Genomic DNA, 22,209 nt, shown 5'->3' on the forward strand with positions numbered 1-22,209 from the left:
CTTTTCCCCACTCAGATTTTGGCTCGCAGACTGCCACCAAGTACTAGAGACTGTTGGGCTGGCAACACAGCTTTACAGAGAATTAATATGTGTTCCTTACATGGCAAAGTTTGTGATATTTGCCAAAATGAATGACCCCGTGGAATCCAATTTGCGCTGCTTCTGCATGACTGATGACAAAGTGGACAAAACCCTGGAGCAACAAGAGAACTTTGAGGAAGTTGCCAGGAGCAAAGACATTGAGGTACATTGCTTGCAGCTGGCTTCCTCCTTGTGTGTTTTCCAAGTAGCAGCAGCTCCTGCAAAAACCACACAAGCCCTGTTAAACAAAGGTTCACAGCAAGGCTGTGGCATGAGAATTCTCAAAGGAAGAACAGAACAGGGCGAGACTGGAGGAGCAGGAGGACTTGTGGGTGCCCCAGTGCAGTCTGCAGTGGGATTTGCCCTCGCTGCTGTCAGGTAGCCCTGGCTGGGCTTTGCAGACAGAGGGAATTCCTTCTCATTGGCCCTGCAGGCATACGGGCATGAGTAGGACTGGCTTGTGGTCAAATCACAGTCACTAACTTATTGTTTCTCAAAGTAAATTACACACTGTTACTTTAGAAAAGCCAGTCAGGTGGCTCGTGGTTTTCCAAACTGCCTGTACTCATAACACCTTGCCATAGTGCACAGTGATATTCTAATTTGTTGTTGAATGTAACCAGGCGGGGACTTGTGTTAAACTCAGGAATGATGTTGGGGAAAATCATGATGTTTATATGAATCTACTATTAAAAGAGGTTTTATTGACATTTTGTTCTTGCTTTGGTAGGTTCTTGAAGGAAAACCTATTTATGTTGATTGCTATGGAAATCTGGCCCCTTTGACTAAAGGAGGACAGCAGCTTGTTTTTAATTTTTATGCTTTCAAAGAAAATAGACTGCCATTCTCTATCAAGGTAAAAGAAAAACAAACTAAATAAATGATCCTGTTGCTTTCCTCCCTTCCTACAGTCCCACTTCCCCTTTTCAGCCCTACAGGACTAACTTGCCCCTAGGGTGTGAGTGTGGTTCTTTAATATGTGAATAACATGGAGAGGGTGCTTTGCTTGAAGCCACAGCAGAACTGCTGGCACATCTGGGAGCAGAATACCCATGATATGGATTGACAGCCTTTTACTAAAACCATATCTCAAATTGGAGTCCCCACATATATACCAGTAGGTGACAATTTCTGAGGGTTTAAGCAAAGGAGATGCATCCAATAACATCCTGTACTTCAGAACAGCCTGCAGAAGGTGTGTGCAGACTGTTCATCTCTAAAAGGCCAGGAATGGTGCTCACTTTGCTTAGCCTTGTCACAGCTGCCCTGCTGGAGAGGTTGTTAAGCATTTTGGTAAACGCAAGGGCAAAACATGGCAGGATGAAATGAAGTGGGCAGACAGTGCCTGTCAGTAACACCCCAGTATGAAACTCTCAGGTTGGACTCACTCAGCACCTTGTCTTGCATGGATTTGCCATCAGGGAGCTTCAGGCTGACCTAAAACTCTTTCACAGTAACACATTTTCTCCTTCAGCAGCTCAGGCTGAGCTCCAGCTTGGTATTATTAGTGTTTACACACTAGAAAGCTCCTTGTAGAAAGAAATTCTGAGAACTGTTCCAGAAACCTCCTCTAGGACTCTGAATTACTACATATTACTATTACTACTATATTACTATTACTACATCTTACTAATGCCTCAATTACTACATATTACTATGCTAAAGCAAAATTTCTTTTCCAGGTAAGAGACACCAGCCAGGAGCCCTGTGGTCGATTATCATTTTTGAAAGAACCAAAGACTACAAAAGGACTGCCACAAACAGCTGTTTGCAACTTGAATATCACTCTGCCAGCACACAAAAAGGTATTTGTTTGGAAAAGTAAACATTTTTCTTAGGGTTGGGTTGGATTTGTTTTTGTTCCTTTGGTTTTTGTCTCTCTTTTTTTTTTTTTTTTTTTTTTTAAATTTCCTGCTAGTCATAAAGAAACCTTGTGAACTGTCAGTAATGAGAATGCTTTGGAATATGACAAAGGCTTTGAAAATGTATGTTTTATTGGTTTCTTGTATGTAGAACGCTTTTAAAGTCTCTTGTTACTGTGGTGTCAAGTTCCTGTAATTTTTACAGTTCTGTTTACAGCTCATGCTTCAGCCTGCAAGTCATAGGTTTATGCTTTCAGTAATGTCACGTGTTTATTTGCATTGGATGTAAGATTTTTTTCTTTTCTTTTGTGTTGGCATTTTGGATTTGCTTTGCCTTATAAATCAGCTTGCATTTTGTGCTCCCAATTTGGTCCTTTTCATATCCTGATATTCTTTTCCCTGCTGTCCATTATAATATTCCTTGTCTCTGCAATGCATCTTGGGACCAAAAGGAAACAGAGTCAGATCAAGATGATGAGGTAATATACACACTGTCTTCTGTTTTTATTTCCTTCAGATTTAGTGAAGAAAAGTAGTATGTTATAGAAAAAAACAAACAACTATTTTTAATGGTGGTGTTGAGATGATACCTACAGAAAAATAACCACATCCTCAGCTTCTGATAGGCTGCTGTAAAACAGTAGAGCTGCTCAAATATGGGATACCCCATGATTATAAATTATGAAATTAAACCAAGCACTGAACAAAAGCAACTAATTTTCTTTTGAAAAGGGATATATTTATGACTATGAGAAGTAGTCAAATTTTGGCAAAAACTCAGGAGGAGTTTAGTGGATAATATTTTACCTCTTGGAGTAACACTGACACTGCTATGGTAACTTGTATTTTTGAGAAGGAAAAAGATACTGCTGAGGCCACAATAGTGGCTTTTAATATCTCACCTCTGTAAATAAACTGGATTCTTTCTAAAAAAGCAAACCAGCCAAGAGCAATTTCTAAATATTGTGTTCAAGTCTATTTTCAAATCAACCTCAGATATTTGCAGCTCAAAACCCACTGTTTCATGGAAACTGCAATGTTAGATTGTCAGAAAACTGAGTGGGTTTTACTCATTAGGGGTAGGTAGAGATGAGATCATCTTGTAGAAGAAACAACATAGGTGTTTCCAATTTGCCTAGCAGCAATATTTCTTTCTGTTCCTGGTGGCAAATAAATAGCAGTTGTCACCTGCTGGTTAGAGTAGCTAAAAAAACTCCAAACAATGCAACCCAAAGCATTCCTTACATGTTAAAAAATAATAATAGCAAAAACATCACTTTACTTCCATAGAATTTGTTCCCAATGAGCTATTATATGGCTATAATAATAGTTCTCTTTCTAAACAGACTGTATTTTTAGCCACATATTTGAGTTTATCTCTGAAGGACTATTAATATTAAAGACACCACACTAGCACCTATCCCGCTGAACACAGCAACTTATGAGGCAATTTATTAGTTAACAAGAGGAGTCTGCTTTCTAATCCACATCTTTGCATTTTGTGCATATTAAAAAATCCCCTCCCATGCCTTTTTTTGTCCTTAATGTATTCACTTTAAAGCCAGTTGTACATCGTGGTGTGTGTGCTTTCGGGACAAGCTAATCTGGGGGCAATACTCAATCGGTCACTCACTCTTATGAATGTTTTGTCTCTACCTGTAGTCTTTTGTGTTCACCTCCTGTTTCTAGCCAAAGGTGGTTTATTTTACAGAGAATGAACAAAATCACGCCATCTCTATTAGCGTGAAGCAGTTTATTAAGTGATAATGCAATAAGACAGTACGGAGATGCTTTAAGGCAGGATAATGAGCTGCTTCTGCTGTCTCAGCTCTTCTACCTCAGGAGCAGAGGAATGAACCTGAGGGCTCACTGTAGGGTTGCAGTCCCTCCCTGCTTGCTGCAGAAGGGTGGTCACTCACAGCAGGTTTCTGTGCTGCCTGCCTGGCACTCATCTCACAGCACCCAGGAGCAGAGGCTGCCTCTGCCCCCTCCCTGCCTGCTCGCCCAAATTCGGCTTCAGCATGCCGTCCTGAAGCTGAATGGAAGCACCCTTTCTCCCCCGAGGGGTTGTGTGCCACGAAAAGCGGCCCATCCTGCTCAGGTGTGAGGACTGCTCTGTTCAGATGGAGGCAGTGGTTCCCCAGCCCTAAATGCTGCTGTGTTTTGTTGCAGACGGAGAAGGCTGACCGGCGCCAGAACTTCGTCTCCCTTGCTTTACGTAAGCGCTACAGCTATCTGACTGAGCCTGGAATGAGTGAGTTGCTCTTACCAAAGTACTAAGCCATGTAGATGTGATTGTTCATAAGAAGAGACATTTTTTCTATAAACGTTGTATTTGGTGTCATTCTGGGGAAAAAATTAAAAAAAAAATAAAAGGAGAAAAGGAAACAAAAAGCTGTCTAAAACAAAACTCTTGGATGGTCTGTGAACTCTTGTGTTGTGAGAGCTTGAGGAATCCTGACTGGCAAATTATGTGTGTTAGTTAAGTAAAAATATAATAGTTTTTAAAAATGCAATGTAGTTCCAGAGTAGGAGGATTGCAAATTACTTTCAAAAAGAGTCTCTTCATCTCCCCTTTGAAGCATTAGAGAAAGATGCTGTAGAACAGGATGTTACACAAAGATGCAGAAAACCACTCAGATAAGCGGTTACATGTTTAGATGTTTAACCAAAATAGAGTCTCTCATATTTTATATTTTCCCTCTTCTTTCTCCTCCCCTTCCCTTTTTCCTCTGTTCCCTGCAGATGCTTTTTATTCCCTGGCACCACACATTGCTTCTTCCTAAACATGTGTTCCCCTTGACCAGACCTGTGGCATTCTTTTCCTCCCCAGTTAAATACAATAATGTATTTGGCTTAGCTTTTCTTCCTCACTTCTCCTCTATAAGGTCAACTGCTATTGTTTCCCATTTCCAGGCTTTTTCTTGCCTTTTTTTCCCCCCACTTTTGACTTCTCAGTTGCTACCCTGCCACAGACCCTTTGATATAATTCCATAAAATCCATAGACAAACTTCATCGGGTCTTGGGAGTTCCCACTGGATGGCTGCTGCTTAATTATCCTATAAGATCTGTGGCTTCTTTGGATCAGATGTGCTCCAGAATATGTTGCACTTCTCAGGCCGGGAAGAAGACTCCAAGCATATAACATCTGAAGAAGCTCTCAGATCTGCTGAGACATCTTGATGGACTGTTAAGGTATTGTCACAGGCTTGATTGGAACTGAGAGAGGGGGAAAATGAAATTGCTGGAAAGAAGCTTGATGACTGTATATCATTCACAATAAATTTTTCCCCCCCTCACTGGGAGGGTAAACAAGTCTTATTTATTCACCAAAGGTCCATTAAGTCTCATTCGCAAAAAATTATCAGATTGTTTTTGCTCTTCAACTGCAAAGAGGAGCACAGAAGCGGCATCTTAAATGTCTCTGAATCTGTGATTTGACAGGCAAAAAGGAGTGAGGAGGGCAGCCTGACAGCCTAGTCAGTTGTGACAGACCAGCTCGTGATGGTGCAATGGGTTCCAGTGAAGACACGTCCTAACACTAACTGCTGAGCAAGTTATTAGTTCTTTTCAGAATCATTTTGGAGCTTGTTTCTTGAACTCAAGACTCTATGAACATCTAGTGAATGTCAGCAGCTACTGCTAATTAAATCTTCATGATAAATAATAGTATTTATAATAGCTTCCTAATAGTTGATTTGATTAAGTACATTTTGGGGTTTTTGTTCAGGTGAGGAGAGAGAAGTGTATTTCCACTTTAAAATATTGTAGTACGAAAAGTGGGCATTTCTTGATTCAGTCTGTGCCAGTCAGGGCTAGTACTCAAGCTCTCTTCAACAAAAATGTTTTTATGAAGTATCACCAGCCATCCACACTGACTTCTGGGCTTTTATTGGCTTCTATAGGATCAGCACATTTCTCCTTGCAGGATATGGACCTGTGGTGCACTGAATATTCACTATTCTATAGGAGTGTGTGTGCTGAAACAGTTCAGTGTTAGCCTTGTGGAGCTTCTTTCACTGTGAGTTACTGTCTATCTACAAGACAGATCAAGCAGGTTTGACAAATTATTAGTGTAACTTTAGAGAAAGGTATGTTGAATAAGTTCTTTGCATATTTTAGCTCCATTTCTAATTCCAACTTTAAAGGAAAACAAAAATTCCTCAAAGTTGCTTTCAGTGTCAACTCTCTGAATGTTATTGCTGTATCAGAGGATATGTTTGTGTAATGCAATTCCCAGAAATACTTTCTGACATGACTGCCTCCTGTGATGCAAAATGTGGTTGATGATAATTCTGTTTAAATGCCTATGAATAAGCTGAGAGTTCTGGGGGATGATAACATTTAACAGGTTTGTCCTTGCTAGGAATTTATTTCATAATCTATTTTCCTTTGACTGCTTTTCTAATGTTACCTTTTGAGAACTGTAAAGTTGAACAGGTCTGTCTTTGAGCTGATACAAGAAATCTCCTCAAAAGGTACCAAGACACTACATCTTGTAGAAAAAGTGTACTCTTCTTTAATGACCTCTTGTGAAATTTTGTAAGGTTTATGTATTTGTGCTTAATACACCATACGAAATGGATTAATCTGTGTGCTCGTTCTGACATGACATTTGTGCATGAATAAAAACTGATTCAGTTGCTTTGCCTGCTCACAACTATCATACATCATACTTGCCACATTTCATTTACAACATATGCTTCTTAAAATCATTTCATGAAAAGTTTTACTTTCGTTTTTACCAGACAAAAGGAATATTGCATGAGAAACAAATGCATATGTTCCTTTCTTTCTTTTTTCTTTTTTTTTTTTTTTAATATTGACTCAGAAAAGCTCTTGCTCTTATTGGCTTTGTGAGTGTGAAGCATATCCGAACTGTGCATGGAAGATATAGATTTGAATTTATTCCAGTTGCTTCACAGTTTGCACATCAATTGCCTGTCACTTAAAGGAATTTTGGTTTCTGCATGAAATAGTTCTGAAGCGGTTTAAAAAAATATTTTAGCTACATAATGTCATTTTACGCAAGTTTATATTTTTATATAGGATCAAATCTGAACAGAACAACAATAGAAATTATTAAATGGATAATTCTAATAGTTGCACAAAGCAGAGACATACCTAAACAGGCAAAATAAAGCTGATATGAGTATTTCAGAAGTAGCACATCAGAAAGTCAATAGGAAGTAAGAGAAGAAATTTTGATGTGGCTTTATTTTTACCTTATGGATTCCTTTTGTGTGTTTTCTGTTCTCCATTGTTTGCAGATTTGGTTGCTATGTGCTTTCCGTCTTCCATTTCATGTTGCTTTTTGGTTCGGACCAGTTATCAGTATATGGCTCATTCCTAATTTTTTCTTTCCTTTTTTAAATCTTCTTTTGCCTCTTCCATCCCAACTCATGCAAACAATTGTACTTGCTTTTTGTAATATTACAACGTTTACTGACCAATTTTCTTCTCTGGTCTCTCTGTTTTTCAACCATTTTTGTTGATTTTTATGTTTGATTTTAATTTAACAATTTAAGAAACAGTTGAACGGAGTGCAGGAGCAACAAGATCCCTACCTGCTACTTACTCATACAAGCCATTCTTTTCAACACGGCCATATCAGTCATGGACAACAGCTCCAATTACAGTGCCTGGGCAAACCAAATCAGGCTTCACTTCCTTATCAAGCTCTTCCTCTAACACTCCTACAGCTTCCCCATTAAAATCAATATGGTCTGTTTCTTCTACTTCTCCAATCAAATCCACGTTAGGAGCTTCTACCACGTCTTCAGTTAAATCTGTTAGTGATGTAGCATCTCCGATTAGATCGTTTCGGACAATCTCTTCGCCAATAAAAACTGTGGTCTCGCAGCCTCCCTACAACATGCAGGTCACTTCAGGCTCTTTCATCAGAGCTCCCGCAGTCACAGAAGCTGCCAGTCTCAAAGGGCTGGCCTCCACTACCACATTCCCCTCTCGGACATCTCCAGTGACTACAGCAGGATCTCTCTTGGAGAGATCATCCATAACCATGACGCCTCCAGCATCCCCCAAATCCAACATTAACATGTACTCTTCGAGCTTGCCACTTAAATCGGTCATCACATCAGCATCCTCACTTTTATCGTCCCCTCTAAAGTCAGTGGTGTCACCTGCTAAGTCAGCAGTTGATGCTGTTTCATCCACTAAAGTCATGATGGCCTCGTCTCTCTCGTCGCCAGCAAAACATGTAGCTGGGCACACAGATGTACCATTGCTCAATGGGTCTGTGTCACCTCTGAAATACCCATCCTCTGCCAACTTAATAAACGGATCCAAAGCTGCAGGTGTTTTTCAAGACAAGATCTCTGCAGCTGCACATTCTGCAACTTGTGCTGCTAACGCAGTTGCTGACACGGCTGAGAGAGTGTTTTCAACAGCTACAACAATGTCATTTTCTCCACTCAGGTCATTTGTGTCTTCAGCACCATCAGCTTTCCAGTCAATGAGAACTCCTCCTGCAGGTGCTTTGTACACAGCCCTTGGGTCAATATCTGCAACTACCTCATCAGTAACTTCATCAACAATAACAGTGCCGGTATATTCTGTAGTCAATGTTTTGTCTGAACCAGCATTAAAGAAGCTCCCAGAGTCGTCTTCGCTTACAAAATCAGCCGCTGCGTTACTGTCACCTATTAAAACATTGACTACAGAGGCGCGCACGCAGCCTACCTTTACTCGAACTTCATCTCCAATAAAATCATCCTTGTTTTTAGCACCCTCTGCTCTCAAACTGTCCACACCATCTTCCTTATCCTCCAGTCAGGAGATACTGAAAGATGTTGCTGAAATGAAAGAGGATCTGATAAGAATGACTGCGATATTGCAGACAGATGTCGCAGAGGAGAAGCCGTTCCAACCTGACATACCAAAAGAGGGTAGAATTGATGATGAAGAGCCCTTTAAAATTGTTGAGAAAGTAAAAGAGGACTTAGTAAAAGTTAGTGAGATTCTGAAAAAGGATGTGTGTTTAGAAAGTAAAGGGTCGGCTAAAGTACCCAAAAGTGATCAAGGACACCTGTCTGAGGATGACTGGGTAGAGTTCAGTACAGAGGAGATTGATGAAGCGAGACAGCAAGCTTTGACAAGCCCTCCTATATCTGTTCCAGAGAAGGTCCAAATTAAAACTAAAACCATGTCGGAAAAGGATTATAGCTTGTCAAAAGTTATTGATTACTTAGCGAATGATATCGGTAGCAGTTCATTAACAAACATAAAGTACAAGTTTGAAGAGGGGAAAAAAGAAGGTGAAGAGAGACAAAAGCGCATTTTAAAACCAGCCATCGCTTTGCAGGAACATAAACTTAAAATGCCTCCAGCCTCCATGAGGCCTTCAACATCGGAAAAGGAGTTATGTAAAATTGCAGACTCCTTTTTTGGAACAGACACTATTTTGGAGTCTCCAGATGACTTTTCTCAACATGATCAAGATAAAAGTCCCTTGTCTGACAGTGGCTTTGAAACGAGGAGCGAAAAGACACCTTCTGCCCCACAAAGTGCTGAAAGCACAGGGCCAAAACCACTTTTCCATGATGTGCCCATCCCTCCTGTCATTACAGAAACAAGAACTGAAGTAGTTCACGTCATCCGCAGCTATGAACCATCTTCGGAAGATATTCCAGAGCAGAAGGCAGAGGAGCTACCAGCTTCAAAACCTTCCCCTACATTTATGGAGCTGGAGCAAAAACCTTCTGGGTCCATTAAAGAGAAGGTTAAAGCTTTTCAAATGAAAGCCAGTGGCAGTGAAGAGGACGACCATAAGTGCGTCCTTGGTAAAGGTGTCCGAGTAAAAGAAGAAACTCATATCACTACAACAACTAGGATGGTTTATCATAAACCTCCGTGCACAGAAAGCACCTCTGAAAGAATTGAGGAAACAATGTCTGTTCATGACATAATGAAAGCCTTTCAGTCTGGACGTGACCCTTCCAAAGAACTGGCAGGTCTGTTTGAACATAAATCATCAGTAACATCCGATGTTAGCAAGTCTGCTGAAACTTCACCACAACATGCAGAGAAGGACAGCAAAATGAAACCCAAACTGGAGCGAATAATAGAGGTCCATATTGAACAAGGTAATCAGGCTGAACCTACTGAAGTCATTATTAGAGAAACAAAAAAGCATCCAGAAAAAGAAATGTATGTATATCAGAAAGACTTACCTCGGGGAGATATTAACTTAAAAGAGTTGGAAAAACATGATGCTTTTCCTTGTTCAGACGAACAAGGTCAGCAAGAAGAAGAGGAGCTCACGGCCGAAGAGTCACTTCCTTCTTATCTGGAATCCTCTAGAGTTAACACTCCTGTGTCCCAGGAAGAAGACAGTCGCCCTAGTTCTGCTCAACTCATGTCTGATGACTCTTACAAAACACTGAAGCTTTTGAGTCAGCACTCAGTAGAATACCATGATGATGAGTTGTCAGAACTAAGAGGGGAGTCTTACAGGTTTGCTGAGAAAATGCTTCTTTCAGAAAAGCTAGATGTGTCTCATTCTGATACTGAGGAGTCAGTTACTGACCATGCTCTACCCCTTAGTGTAGAGTTACAGGGGACTGATAAACGATGCAGAGAAAAAGTAGCTACTGCCCCCAAAAAAGAGATTATCTCCAAAATCTATAAAGATGTATCTGAAAATGGTGTAGGTAAAATGTCTAAGGAGGATCATTATGATAAAGTGACAGTGTTACACTACACTGGAGATGTTAGTAGTCACAAACATGCAATGTGGATGCGCTTTACTGAGGACAGATTAGACAGAGGTAGAGAAAAGTTGATATATGAAGACAGGGTGGACAGGACTGTTAAAGAGGCAGAAGAAAAACTGACTGAAGTATCCCAGTTTTTTCGGGATAAAACAGAGAAGTTGAATGATGAGCTACAGTCTCCAGAGAAAAAGCAGCATAAAAAAAATGGCAAGGAAATACATTCTAGCCAGAGCTCTGCAAGCAGCAGCCCCGAGAAGGTTCTGCTCTCTGAATTGCCATCATCTGGGGATGATTGGAGTAAGGTGAAGCAGTATGCACACGATGGGAAGTGCTTTCCCAAGGTGGATGAAAGGAAAGCATCCAGTTTGCCCAGCAGTCCTGAAAAAAGGATATATGTGCAACCTGCAGAGGACTCTAAACGAACTATGGAACACAAAGGAAGTGCTCAGCAGACTGGAGTGCCTGAGACTGGATTTCAGCTGAAGCAGTCAAAGCTCAGTTCCATTAGGCTTAAATTTGAGCAAGGTATAAGTCCCAGAAGTAAGGACGTAACTCAAGAAGAAAAAAAGCTGGATGGTCAGTCCAAAATTCCAGTAAAAAAGTTGCAAGAAAGTAAGTTACCAGTGTATCAGTCCTATTCAAGAGAGAAACACGCAAAGCAAATAGAGGTCATTGATGGGAGCACAGCTTTACAGAAAGAGGTGAAAATACAGGAAGACCTTGTTCCAGGTAAAGGGAAAGCTGTGGAAGACTCTCGTGCTTCAGACACACAAAGAACTGAGATGAGGAAAGGCGTGGCAGAATGCATTTCAGAACCACGGGCAAAAGACCTGGCGTATGGCTCAGACTCAACAGCGAAGGGACACTGGGACAAAAAAATCTATAGGACGTGGGAAAGTCCTGGAACTTCTAACCATAAAACACAGAAGGAAAAGCTTTCACATGTGCTGGTTCCAGATACAGTAAAAGAAAACCATGTTGATCATGCTGAATCTAAAACTGACCAAAAAAGTGAATTTATCACTGTGACAGAGCACAAAGTGGCCTCAAATGGAATCCATTCGGAAGAAGTGAAGGAACTGACTGTAAAATCCCCCTCAAAAAGGGTTTTATACAGAGAATTTGTTGTCAGGGAGGGGGAACGTAATGGTGAAGTGGCTGATAAAGTATCCAAAAGGAAAGAAGAAATTGCTGTGTCCCATATCCCAGTCAGAATTGTTGAGGAGAAGAGAGCCATGCTTGATGGTGTCTATGAACTTTCAGCTAAAGTATCCCAATCAGCTGTGATTCAGGAGAAAGTTGAAAGGCAGATTGATTATGTGGAAGATGAAAAAATAAAGCATTCAGAAATCAGAAAGGTTACCAAGCAGCAGAGCTCAATGGGTTTAAGTCCTCCTGCTGAGGAAACAGAGCTATCCCCTAGCAAATCACCAGATTCTTTAGAAGGTAGCCCAGGAAAGGAATTTCCTTCAAGTGACATAGCTGACCCCGGTGCCAGTGATTACTTGAATAAAGTTGCACCGCTAGTGAGCACTGAGGGAGTAAAAGAAATTAAGACTTTACCTGTTTATGTCAGTTTTGTTCAAGTAGGAAAGCAATATGAGAAAGAGGTGCAACAAGGTAGTATAAAAAAAATTGTCAGTCAGGAAAGTAAGACGGTACAAGAGACGAGGGGGACATTTTACACAGCTAGGCAGCAGAAACAGCCTCCTTCTCCACAAGGTAGTCCAGAGGATGACACGCTAGAACAAGTGTCCTTTATAGACAGCTCTGGTAAAAGCCCTTTAACACCAGAAACACCGAGTTCAGAGGAAGTGAGTTACGAGTTTACATCTAAAACACCTGACTCACTAATAGCTTATATCCCAGGCAAGCCCAGCCCTATACCTGAGGTGTCTGAGGAGTCAGAGGAGGAAGCAGAGGCTAAGACAACATCAGTGAAACAGGCAGAGGTTGAGGAACCACAGATTGACAAAACATTACCTAATCTTATAAATAAGGACTCTAACAAAAGACCCAAAGGTAACAGAGTTGCCTATATTGAATTCCCTCCTCCTCCACCACTGGATGCAGATCAAGGTGAATCAGAAAAGAAGCCTCATTATTCCACTGAGAGTGAGATGGAGATGACTGAAGTGAACTTGCAAGATGAACACGACAAGTGCCAGCTGGCTGAACCTGTCATCAGAGTGCAGCCACCTTCTCCTGTGCCACCGGGAGCAGATGTCAGTGACTCCAGTGATGATGAATCCCTCTATCAGCCCGTTCCGCTTAAAAAGTATACGTTCAAACTGAAAGAGCTGGAAGATGACCACAAAGAGACCTCAAAACCCAAAGCCCCTGAAAAGATTGAGAAACAGAAAGAGTTAGGACATCCCACTTCTGGGAAACCCAATGAGTTTGACAATGGGGTTGAGTCACCCCAGAATGATGTAGTGCAAAATGGGAGTAACAATGACCAGTCTGTCACAGAGTGTTCCATAGCAACCACTGCAGAATTCTCCCATGATACCGATGCGACAGAGATTGACTCTCTGGACGGTTATGATTTGCAAGATGAAGATGATGGTTTAACTGAGAGTGATTCTAAACTTGCAGGTCCGGCAGTTGAAACCAAAAAGGACGTATGGACTACAGAAGGCATTCTAAAGCAGACTGATCGCTGCTTTAGCCAGAGTAAGCTTGAAGTCATTGAGGAGGAAGGCAAGGTAGGCCCTGAAGAAGACAAGACACCTTCCAAAGGTCCATCTTCTGACAAAGCTGGAGATAAGAGCGATAAGAAGTCAGGGGCGCAGTTTTTCTCTTTGGAAGGCAGACACCCTGACAGGACTGTATTTCCTGACTCGTATTTCAGTTACAAAGTAGACGAAGAATTCGCAACACCTTTCAAAACTGTGGCCACCAAGAGTCTAGATTTTGACCCGTGGTCGAATAACCGAGGTGACGATGAAGTGTTTGAGACTAAATCGAGGGAGGATGAGGCTAAGCCATTTGGTCTGGCGGTGGAAGACAGATCTCAAGCAACAACACCTGACACAACACCAGCCAGAACTCCAACAGATGAGAGTACGCCAACTAGCGAGCCCAACCCCTTCCCATTTCATGAGGGGAAGATGTTTGAGATGACTCGCAGTGGTGCAATTGACATGAGCAAGAGGGATTTTGTTGAAGAAAGACTCCAATTTTTTCAGATTGGTGAGCATACTTCTGAAGGGAAGTCAGGGGACAAGGGGGAAGGGGATAAAAGTACAGTCACTGCCATCACACAGCCACAGGCAGGGGACAGCACTGTAGAAACAACCCTAGAGAGACCAGTAGAAACAACAGCAGTTGAAAATATGCCCGGCATCCAGGCCAGTGGAGATTGCATGGAACAAACACTTGGTAGTAACTCCCTGGAGAAATCATCGGCAGCAGTAAACGCTTCCAAAGTTGATCCCAAATTGCGCACACCAATTAAAATGGGAATTTCTGCTTCCACCATGACTCTGAAGAAAGATGGCCCTGGAGAAGTGACAGATAAGATAGAAGCTGTGATGCCAAGTGGTGAGGGATTAGAAAATGAAACTGTAGAAGTGATTGCGAGTTCAGCTTCTAGCCAGACGAGCTGTAGGCAAACAGAAAACACTGATTTTCCAAAAGATAATTTTAATAACAACAACAATTTGGATTCATCTGCTGTCCCTACAGATGATATTCCCTGTAATGTAGTGCTAAAAGAACATTTGGAACCGAAATGTTCCCTCCAGAAAGCTAATCAAGCGAAAAGCACTTCAGGAAAAGGTACAGGGACAACACAAGGACACAGAGTAAGAGATAAGCAAAAGCCACACGGAGAGCAGCAAAAATCAACAGAGTTGGTAGGAGCTAGAGGAAAATCAAAGCTTCCTGTAAAGGCCAGCTCAGTAAAACAAGTCTTTTCCCAAAATAATCTCCAAAGCAATACAGGGAGTAAAGCGAAAGAGGCTAGTAAGCCTGACAAAGCAAAGCAAAATAATTCTTCTCCCTGTCTAGAAGCAAGGTCTAGGATTCCTATAAAAAACACACATAGGAGTAATCTAGCTAGAAGAACTCCAGCCCTGCCAAAACAAGAGCAGGTAGAGAAAGAAAAACCAAAACAACTTCCTTCTAAATTACCAGTAAAGGTAAGATCTACCTCCGTCACCATGACAACAGTTAAAGTAAAGAAAAATCAGCTTAGGGAGGTATGTAAACATTCTATTGAATATTTTAAGGGAATTAGTGGTGAGACATTAAAGCTTGTGGATCGTCTTTCTGATGAAGAGAAAAAGATGCAGTCAGAGGTCTCTGATGATGAAGAAGACAGTACATCAAGGAACACATCCTTATCAGAAGCTACTCAAGTTTACCTGCCTTCCATTACACCGAAGTCTGCTAGAGACATGAGAACAGAGGCAGCATCTATAAAATCAAAGAGTGAAAAGGCCGACAGTGAGAGGAGGAGGAGTAAGAGGACTGGTGAGAATGAAGGCAGTCAGGTTTCTGGAGCTCTCATGGCTCACCTCGTGGAGATCAAGCCTAGTTTGTAAAACTTTCAACTTGTTGATCCTAGTGCATGAACTGTTGTGATTGCCTGTGGAGTGACTTAACTGTAGTTTTCATTCTGTCATTGTCATCTGTATGTGCTGTCTTATTCTCTTTTTTCTTCCTTCAAACAAATTCTGTACTGTAGAAAGCTAGTGAAGCATGCCAAAGACATTCATGTAACTCAGAAATTGATGTAACTCAGAAATTGAAAGATGTCTTTTGTGACAGTATATTTGTTCTGTCAAAGTAGAGAAAATAGACAATAATCTGGCCTTGGTGGTTTTCACCAGTAATTGAACAACTTGTCTACAGTCTAACAGATAGATTGTCAGCATGTTCGGTCTCATTACACGACATCATGTAGTTTTACATTTTGGCTTTACACAGGTGAAAATATAAAAGCTGTGAAAAAATTTTGTTTTGTAGGTTATTAGGTCACACAACCATTCTAGTAAACAATATAAGCACTGTCAACTTAGTCAATTAAAGCTATTATTTATAATAAACTGTTATCCAGTATTGTGGTTTTCTGTGCAAAACCTTTTTAATTGAGAAATTGTAAATCACAGGTCCACAGAGTCCATGTGAACGGACAGATATAAGGATGGCAATTGTAGCTGATCACCTAGGACTTAGCTGGACAGGTAAGTTTTTCTGCTTTGATATTGAACTCAGTCTTCGCTATTGCATGTTGAGGTATTCTTTTACCAAAAGACGCAGCAAGACTGCATCAGCCTCTCCCAAATTCACAGCTTCCCAAAACGTGCAATGTGTTGCTGGGCAAAGATGCCTAATAGGAAATTATTCCTTGATCTTTCAGTAAATCAAAGAGAAAATAGCTGAATGGCTTTCCTCTTGGGATGTTCTCCCAAGGAGCTGAGAGGCCCTACCTGCCTGGGCTCAGCGCTGCTCCTGGGCTGTCTCCTGCCCCTGCATTGCAGTTTTCCCCAAGCCCGGGTTGCAGGGAGCCCAGAACCAGGCAGGTCTCTGCTGGAGGCTCTGCCCACCTTGGCCCCCTGTGTTGGTGGGCAGAGCTGCCCTTCCTGTGCCCACAGCTGCAGCAGCCAGCTCTGCCAGGGCTCAGGTGACCCCAGCACCAGTGCTGGGCTGCACAGGGTGCTCCCAGGGGAGCAGCAATCAGAGGAAATTAACAGAGTTTATAAATTAGCAGTGATGGGGCAATCTCCAGGGAGGGCTTTTTCATCATGTGTAAGTGGCTTACTGAGTAGAAGTGTGATAATCGCTCCCAGAGATGATTGAAATGCAAAATTATGTCTTAGGAAAATAAAGTGTGGGGATATAATGCCGTGTTCATTGTTATCTGTAAAGTTTGTGTCAGGGAGTTTTGTTGATGTCTCTGTGATTTATGAAAGTTAGTATTTTTAAGCTTGATGAGACAATTGAGGGATTTGTTCTTTCTTTGGTGTTTTTGGGTTTGTTTTTCTCGCTTCCTTTTTTTTGTCTTTATAGAACTGGCAAGAGAACTGAATTTTTCTGTGGATGAAATAAATCAAATCCGAGTAGAAAACCCGAATTCTCTTATTGCTCAAAGCTTCATGTTATTAAAAAAATGGGTTACCAGAGATGGGAAAAATGCTACAAGTAAGTTCAAGTAGTTACTTTTGTTGTTTATAAGTTATAGCCCGTTTCATTTGTTGCCAAGTTGAAGAAAACATTATCAATGTTCTTCACAAACCATCAATGAAAAAATAAGTTTCAGGTACATTTTTACCAGGAGTCAGAAATATGTCATATTTATTCACTATGTATGCAGAAGGAAATTATCTGTTCTCCACATCCATAATTGATAGAACAGGTAATGAACTTGAGCTCCAGTAAAGACAATAATAGGCAAAACTTTCCAGTAGCAAGGAATGTGAAACATGGAAATGACTGCCTGGAAAAATTAGGTAGTCTCAGTAATTTGCAGGTCATAGGAAAAGACTTAAACTTCTTCCTTTGAGGAGTGATGGAGATGCCGATTCTGTGCTGATGATTATGAGTTTATCATCTGTACATTTCACTTGAATTGCTCAAACTGAAAGAGAGGGGTTGATTTTTGTGAGGTGTGAATGGTGTTCGTTACCCTTCTCTGATCCACCAACTCCTACACGCCATTTGAGTCTCCTTTGATCTCTTTCACTGTAGAAGTGATTTCCAGTATTACTGTGTTCTCACAACAGGATTATTGTAAATGAGATTTCATGATGTACTGCATGAATAGCCTTATATGCATTATTACCTACATGACAGCATATTCTGCCTCAAAACAGAATGGTAAAAGGATTTTTACTCTCCCTTTACACTCCAGTAAAAGAATATTTTGTGTCAGTAGTAAGTAAATACGTTCTTTAAGAACTATCTGACCTTGTTCTTTGTGCCTTTTGTGTTGTAATGTAATTATACTTGGAGAAAGTGTAGACTCATAATAGGATGTGTATGTTGAATAAGTAGGCAGCTGAATGACTGCTCAGACAAATGCTGGGCTTTGCTAGAACCAAAGGCATAGGGACATGACAGCAATTTGTGAGTAATGCAGTGTGAGTGTAATTGAGAAAAATGGTCACACAGTTCTGCAATGCTGAACCTTTTTCTGATGTGTTTTACTTCTTTTTTTCAGCTGATGCCTTAACTTCTGTATTGACAAAAATTAATCGAATAGATATCGTGACCCTGTTGGAAGGACCAATATTTGATTATGGGAATATTTCAGGCACCAGAAGTTTTGCAGATGAAAATAACGTATTTCATGATCCCATTGATGGTAATTGAATTCTGTAGTCATATTTAATTCAGTGACATGTCCAATAATGCAGTAATGTTGTATGAACTAGACTTTAAAGAAAGATTGTAAGTTCTACAGGAACAATAATTTAAAGTGTGTAAAGGGGTTTAGAATCATAGAATATCCTCATCTGGAAGGGACCTCTGAAGATCATCAAGTCCAGCTCCTGGCCCTGCACAGGACAGCCCCAAGAATCACACCGTGTGCCTGAGAGCGTTGTCCAAACACATATTGAACTCTGGCTGGCTTGGTGCTGTGACCACTCCTCTGTTCCAGTGCCTGGCCACCCTCTGGGTGAAAATCCTCTTCCCAACATCCAGCCTAAAGCTCCCCTGACACAGATTCCTGCTGGCTCATGGTCAACTTCCCACTGACCAGGGCCCCCAGGTCCCTTTCCATGGGGCTGCTCTCCAGCCTCTCATTCCAGCATGTACACACAGCCAGGGTTGGCCCATGCCAGGTGCAGAACCCAGCACTTGTTCTTGTTAAACTTGTATGGCTGGTGACTGCCCAGCCCTCCCTGCCTTGGAAGTGTCCACAGCTGCTGTGGAAACTGTGGAAATTGTGTCCAGTTTCCTATCATCAGCAAACTTCCTTAGTACACCTTCAAGTCCTGCATCCAGGTCGTGATTTTTTGGGGATATGCAGCTTGCACATTAATATCTCAAACACTAAGTGCGGAGTCCCAGAGATGTGTGCCTGAGTGAACACTGGTTCCCACCAGCCTCAGGGTCACTTGACAAGACCAAGCTTTTCTCTTGACACTTGGCCTTTGAGGCTTGCCCATGTCTATTTTTTTTTACGTACTTGGTATTTAATGCTTGAGAATTTACCTGGAAATATGTGTATTCTTTGGCTTCTTGTCTAGATATATAGTAGTAAAAGTTCTTGAAGGAGAACAAAAAAGGAAGAAGAAGGGGGGGAAAGTGCATAGTATTTGCATGGAACAAATTAATGTGCAATTTACTACCAAGCCTTTTGAGACCTGTGAACATCGATTGCTTTATGATTTTCACTTGGACCATTTTTCCAATGGCAGTAGAAAAATAACAAACTGGGTTTTTAGTGCATGACTGAATATATTTTTCAGCCTGCTAATGGGTAAAATTGTGTAATAATTTCCTCATGAAAGTTGTATCAAATGATAGCAGAACTGTGCAGGTTAAATTTGTGTCAAATTAAAAGCAAAAATGAAATTCTTCTTGTAAAACAAAATCTCCATGGAAGTGCTTTTTGTTTATCAGTATATTGAAGATGCTAAATGTTGACTTTTTCTTGTCTCAAATGTTAGGTAACAGGCACTGGATTATTACTGTGATTTTATTTGCTTGTATTATAAATAGCTCCTTAAATAAGATTTTTTTTTTTTGTAAGTAGCATTTCTTTTGGTTTTTGTAATTTGTTCAATTATGTTTTGGCTTTCTCTGTATTTCAGTAAGATTTTTTTTTCTTCAGAGCATATGAGCTCAGTGTACCTCCATTATTGAGCAGCATTGCTGGTCATTGAATCATTGCACTACAGAAATAGTTTTCTGTTGACATTTTAAGAAAGTCTCTCTTGAAATGTTGCTTGAGCCTTTTAATAGTAGCATCAATGTTTTTATGAAAAAAGCGCTTCTCTGCAGCTGCTTTGTGTCTCTCCTCTTCTCTGAACCTTCCTCAAGCTTCCTTTCCTCACCAGGACCAGACCTCCTTTGCCTTTCTCTCGGCTGGTTCAGGAAACAAAGCCCCAGTCCCTGTTGATGCACCTCCCCTTGCAGGCAGCACAATGGCCCGTTAATCCCACAGCATGTGTTTTTTCCTTTCCTAGGTTGCCCAACCTCATTTGCCAGAATGCGAACTTAAGGTTTTGTTGCCATTTTTTTTTATGTGTATATTCAGTTTAATCATTTTGTGTGTTTTGGTTTTTTTTTTTTTTTATGTTTTCATCAATTTTTCTTTTCTCTTTATTTGATCAGTGTATCTGATTGTACCAATGTCACCAAGATCACCTCAATCTTCAAGATCACCAAGATCTCCTTACTCACCACAGTCCTCTCACCCGAATAACTTCACTGTACCTGAAATATTCATATAGCTCTCCCTTGTTTATTCTTTTATCCCCTTGTTAACTTCCTTGCTTTAGTTTTTTTATCCTGCTGTGTATTTAGATCTACTATCTTTTAGTATCCTCATTAGGATCCATTTCTGTTCTTCATTCCTCAACTAGTCCATTCTTGTAACTGTGATTAAATTGGAGGTATATGCTAGTAACACTGTATTTCTGGTATTGTGTATTTTATATACAAGCATATTAAAAATGTGGACCTGTTTTAGAAAGAATACCTACTGACAAAAATGTGGCTGTCCTATGTTTTGATCTACTGCTGTCTTTAAAATCTGTTCATTAAACTACCAAATTTAAATAAATAAATAAAATCTTGGAAATAAAGATTTACAAAATATGACTGCAAGAGATTGTCTTGTGTGTAAAGGGACAACCACCCTTGTCCACATTTGATTTATTGCATGCCCATAAGACAATCTGCTATAGCTTGAAAATGTTTAAAATGGCTGCACAAGCAATTGCTGAAAACTTTGCAGACTATTAAAAAAGTAGTCAGAAGTACTGGCTTCACTGTAAAATTCTCTGGCAGTACTCATTCTTTGTTCCATCTCTTTGGGACAAAGTAACAAAAACCTATCAGAACTGCATTGGTTCTTATACACCTGCACCTCCTTGTGTGTTTCATACTTTATGTAACCCATGAATCATTTGGCATTTGCTTATTTGTCGCTCCACGTTTCATCCCAGTCAGTCCAAATGTGCTGTCTTCCTTAGGTTATCCCTCCATCCAAGTGGAACTGGAAACTCCCACTGGGTTGCGCTTCGTGCCGCCCACCCCTTTGCACCAGGACGATTTCCTTAGCGACACCTCTAGCCTAGAGTCGCCCCTTAGAACTCCCAGTAGGCTGAGTGACGTGGTAGTGACCTCCCAGGGACACGTAGATGGTACAGCAGCAGCCCCGCCAGTGGTGACTGAAGAGGACACGTCACTGGATGACAGCAGAGTTGATTTCTCAGTGCCTAGAGAAGGAACACCTAAAGATATTTCCCTAGGCGAGAGCCAGTTGGAGGAAGTGGACCTTAAAGATTTTCCGCGGTATCTCGGTAGTTATGGGATATCCAAAGATGCTAAACAAAGGCAGAGTGAAGAGACTAGTGAAAGAGGAGTGAGGACTGAACAGCCCGAGAGAGAAAAGTCTGGTACTGATGAGGAGATGACGGCAGAAAAGTTTAAGTCTCTGTTTGAGGACATTCATCTGGAAGAAGGAGCTGAGTCTGAGGAGATGACGGAAGAAAGAGTATGGTCAATTCTTAAAGGTGTTCAACAAGCAGAACGCGAAATGTCTTCAATTACAGGTTGGCAGCCCGACTCCTCCAGCGTCTCCGAGGCGCCGACGTCGGGGCGCAGGATAGGCGGCAGCCTGCTGGATCGCCTGGACGAGAGGTGAGCCCCCCGAGCCGCAGCGTGCCTTCAGCAGCTGCCCACCTGCCCCCAGCAGCGCTGCACGGGCTGCTGCTCTCCGACAGCATCTCTGTGTGCTTGTATATATAGACATTTAATAGAAAAACTTGATTTGGCCTCAGATGTAGTTGGCTTTAAAAATGTGTATTAGTCAGGTTTCATTCTCGATATAGGCATTTGGGAAGTAGTTCGTGTTATCTTTGGCAGGTAATATTTCTTTTCACGTTCTTTATCTCGCGTATTTCTATTTCTAATTCATCTCAGTGGTGCATAGATGTAGCTGGAATCAAGAACATCTGAAATCAGGATACTACATTACTCTTATTTTTGAGCACCTTTATAGCAGTCATCCTTCCATTTGCATCTCTTTGCCTTCCCTCAGATAATTGTTACTTTTCCCATAAGCTAATTTTTTAATTGTCACTTTTTATAGCCCTTGCTTCACGCATATTATGTCATGCAAATTTACTAGACTTCTTAAAAGATACAAGGCATAAGAAGGTAAGGATGGTGGTACCAAACCCACCTAGTCCTGTGTGATGTGTCCCAGCAGTGGCTGCAGAGGAAGGAGAGGGGATGTATGTGCTGCACTCTCCCAGTCTTCACTTGTCTTTAGCATAATGACCTGCTGAGAGGGATGCTTTCTGTATAATTATCCTCAGTGCGTTTCCCTTGCACAAGCTTTTCC

The 22,209-nt window shown here is 41.1% G+C and overlaps 1 protein-coding gene across 2 annotated transcripts in view; it reads left to right on the forward strand.

Moving 5' to 3' along the window:
- The window catches only part of ANK3 (ankyrin 3), a 189,704-nt gene that overhangs the window by 148,885 nt on the left and 18,610 nt on the right, over positions 1–22,209 (forward strand). The window contains exons 33-41 of one of the 2 annotated variants that reach the window (XM_058810081.1): positions 16–244; positions 812–937; positions 1,764–1,886; positions 4,116–4,197; positions 7,473–15,158; positions 15,797–15,871; positions 16,698–16,829; positions 17,848–17,991; positions 20,834–21,503. In XM_058810081.1, the coding sequence (XP_058666064.1) occupies positions 16–244; positions 812–937; positions 1,764–1,886; positions 4,116–4,197; positions 7,473–15,158; positions 15,797–15,871; positions 16,698–16,829; positions 17,848–17,991; positions 20,834–21,503 (9,267 nt within the window). The remainder of the gene's footprint in view (positions 1–15; positions 245–811; positions 938–1,763; positions 1,887–4,115; positions 4,198–7,472; positions 15,159–15,796; positions 15,872–16,697; positions 16,830–17,847; positions 17,992–20,833; positions 21,504–22,209) is intronic. The other variant, XM_058810082.1, reaches the window with a different exon arrangement.

Source organism: Ammospiza caudacuta, chromosome 9 (assembly GCF_027887145.1).
Source record: "Ammospiza caudacuta isolate bAmmCau1 chromosome 9, bAmmCau1.pri, whole genome shotgun sequence".
NCBI lineage: Eukaryota > Metazoa > Chordata > Aves > Passeriformes > Passerellidae > Ammospiza > Ammospiza caudacuta.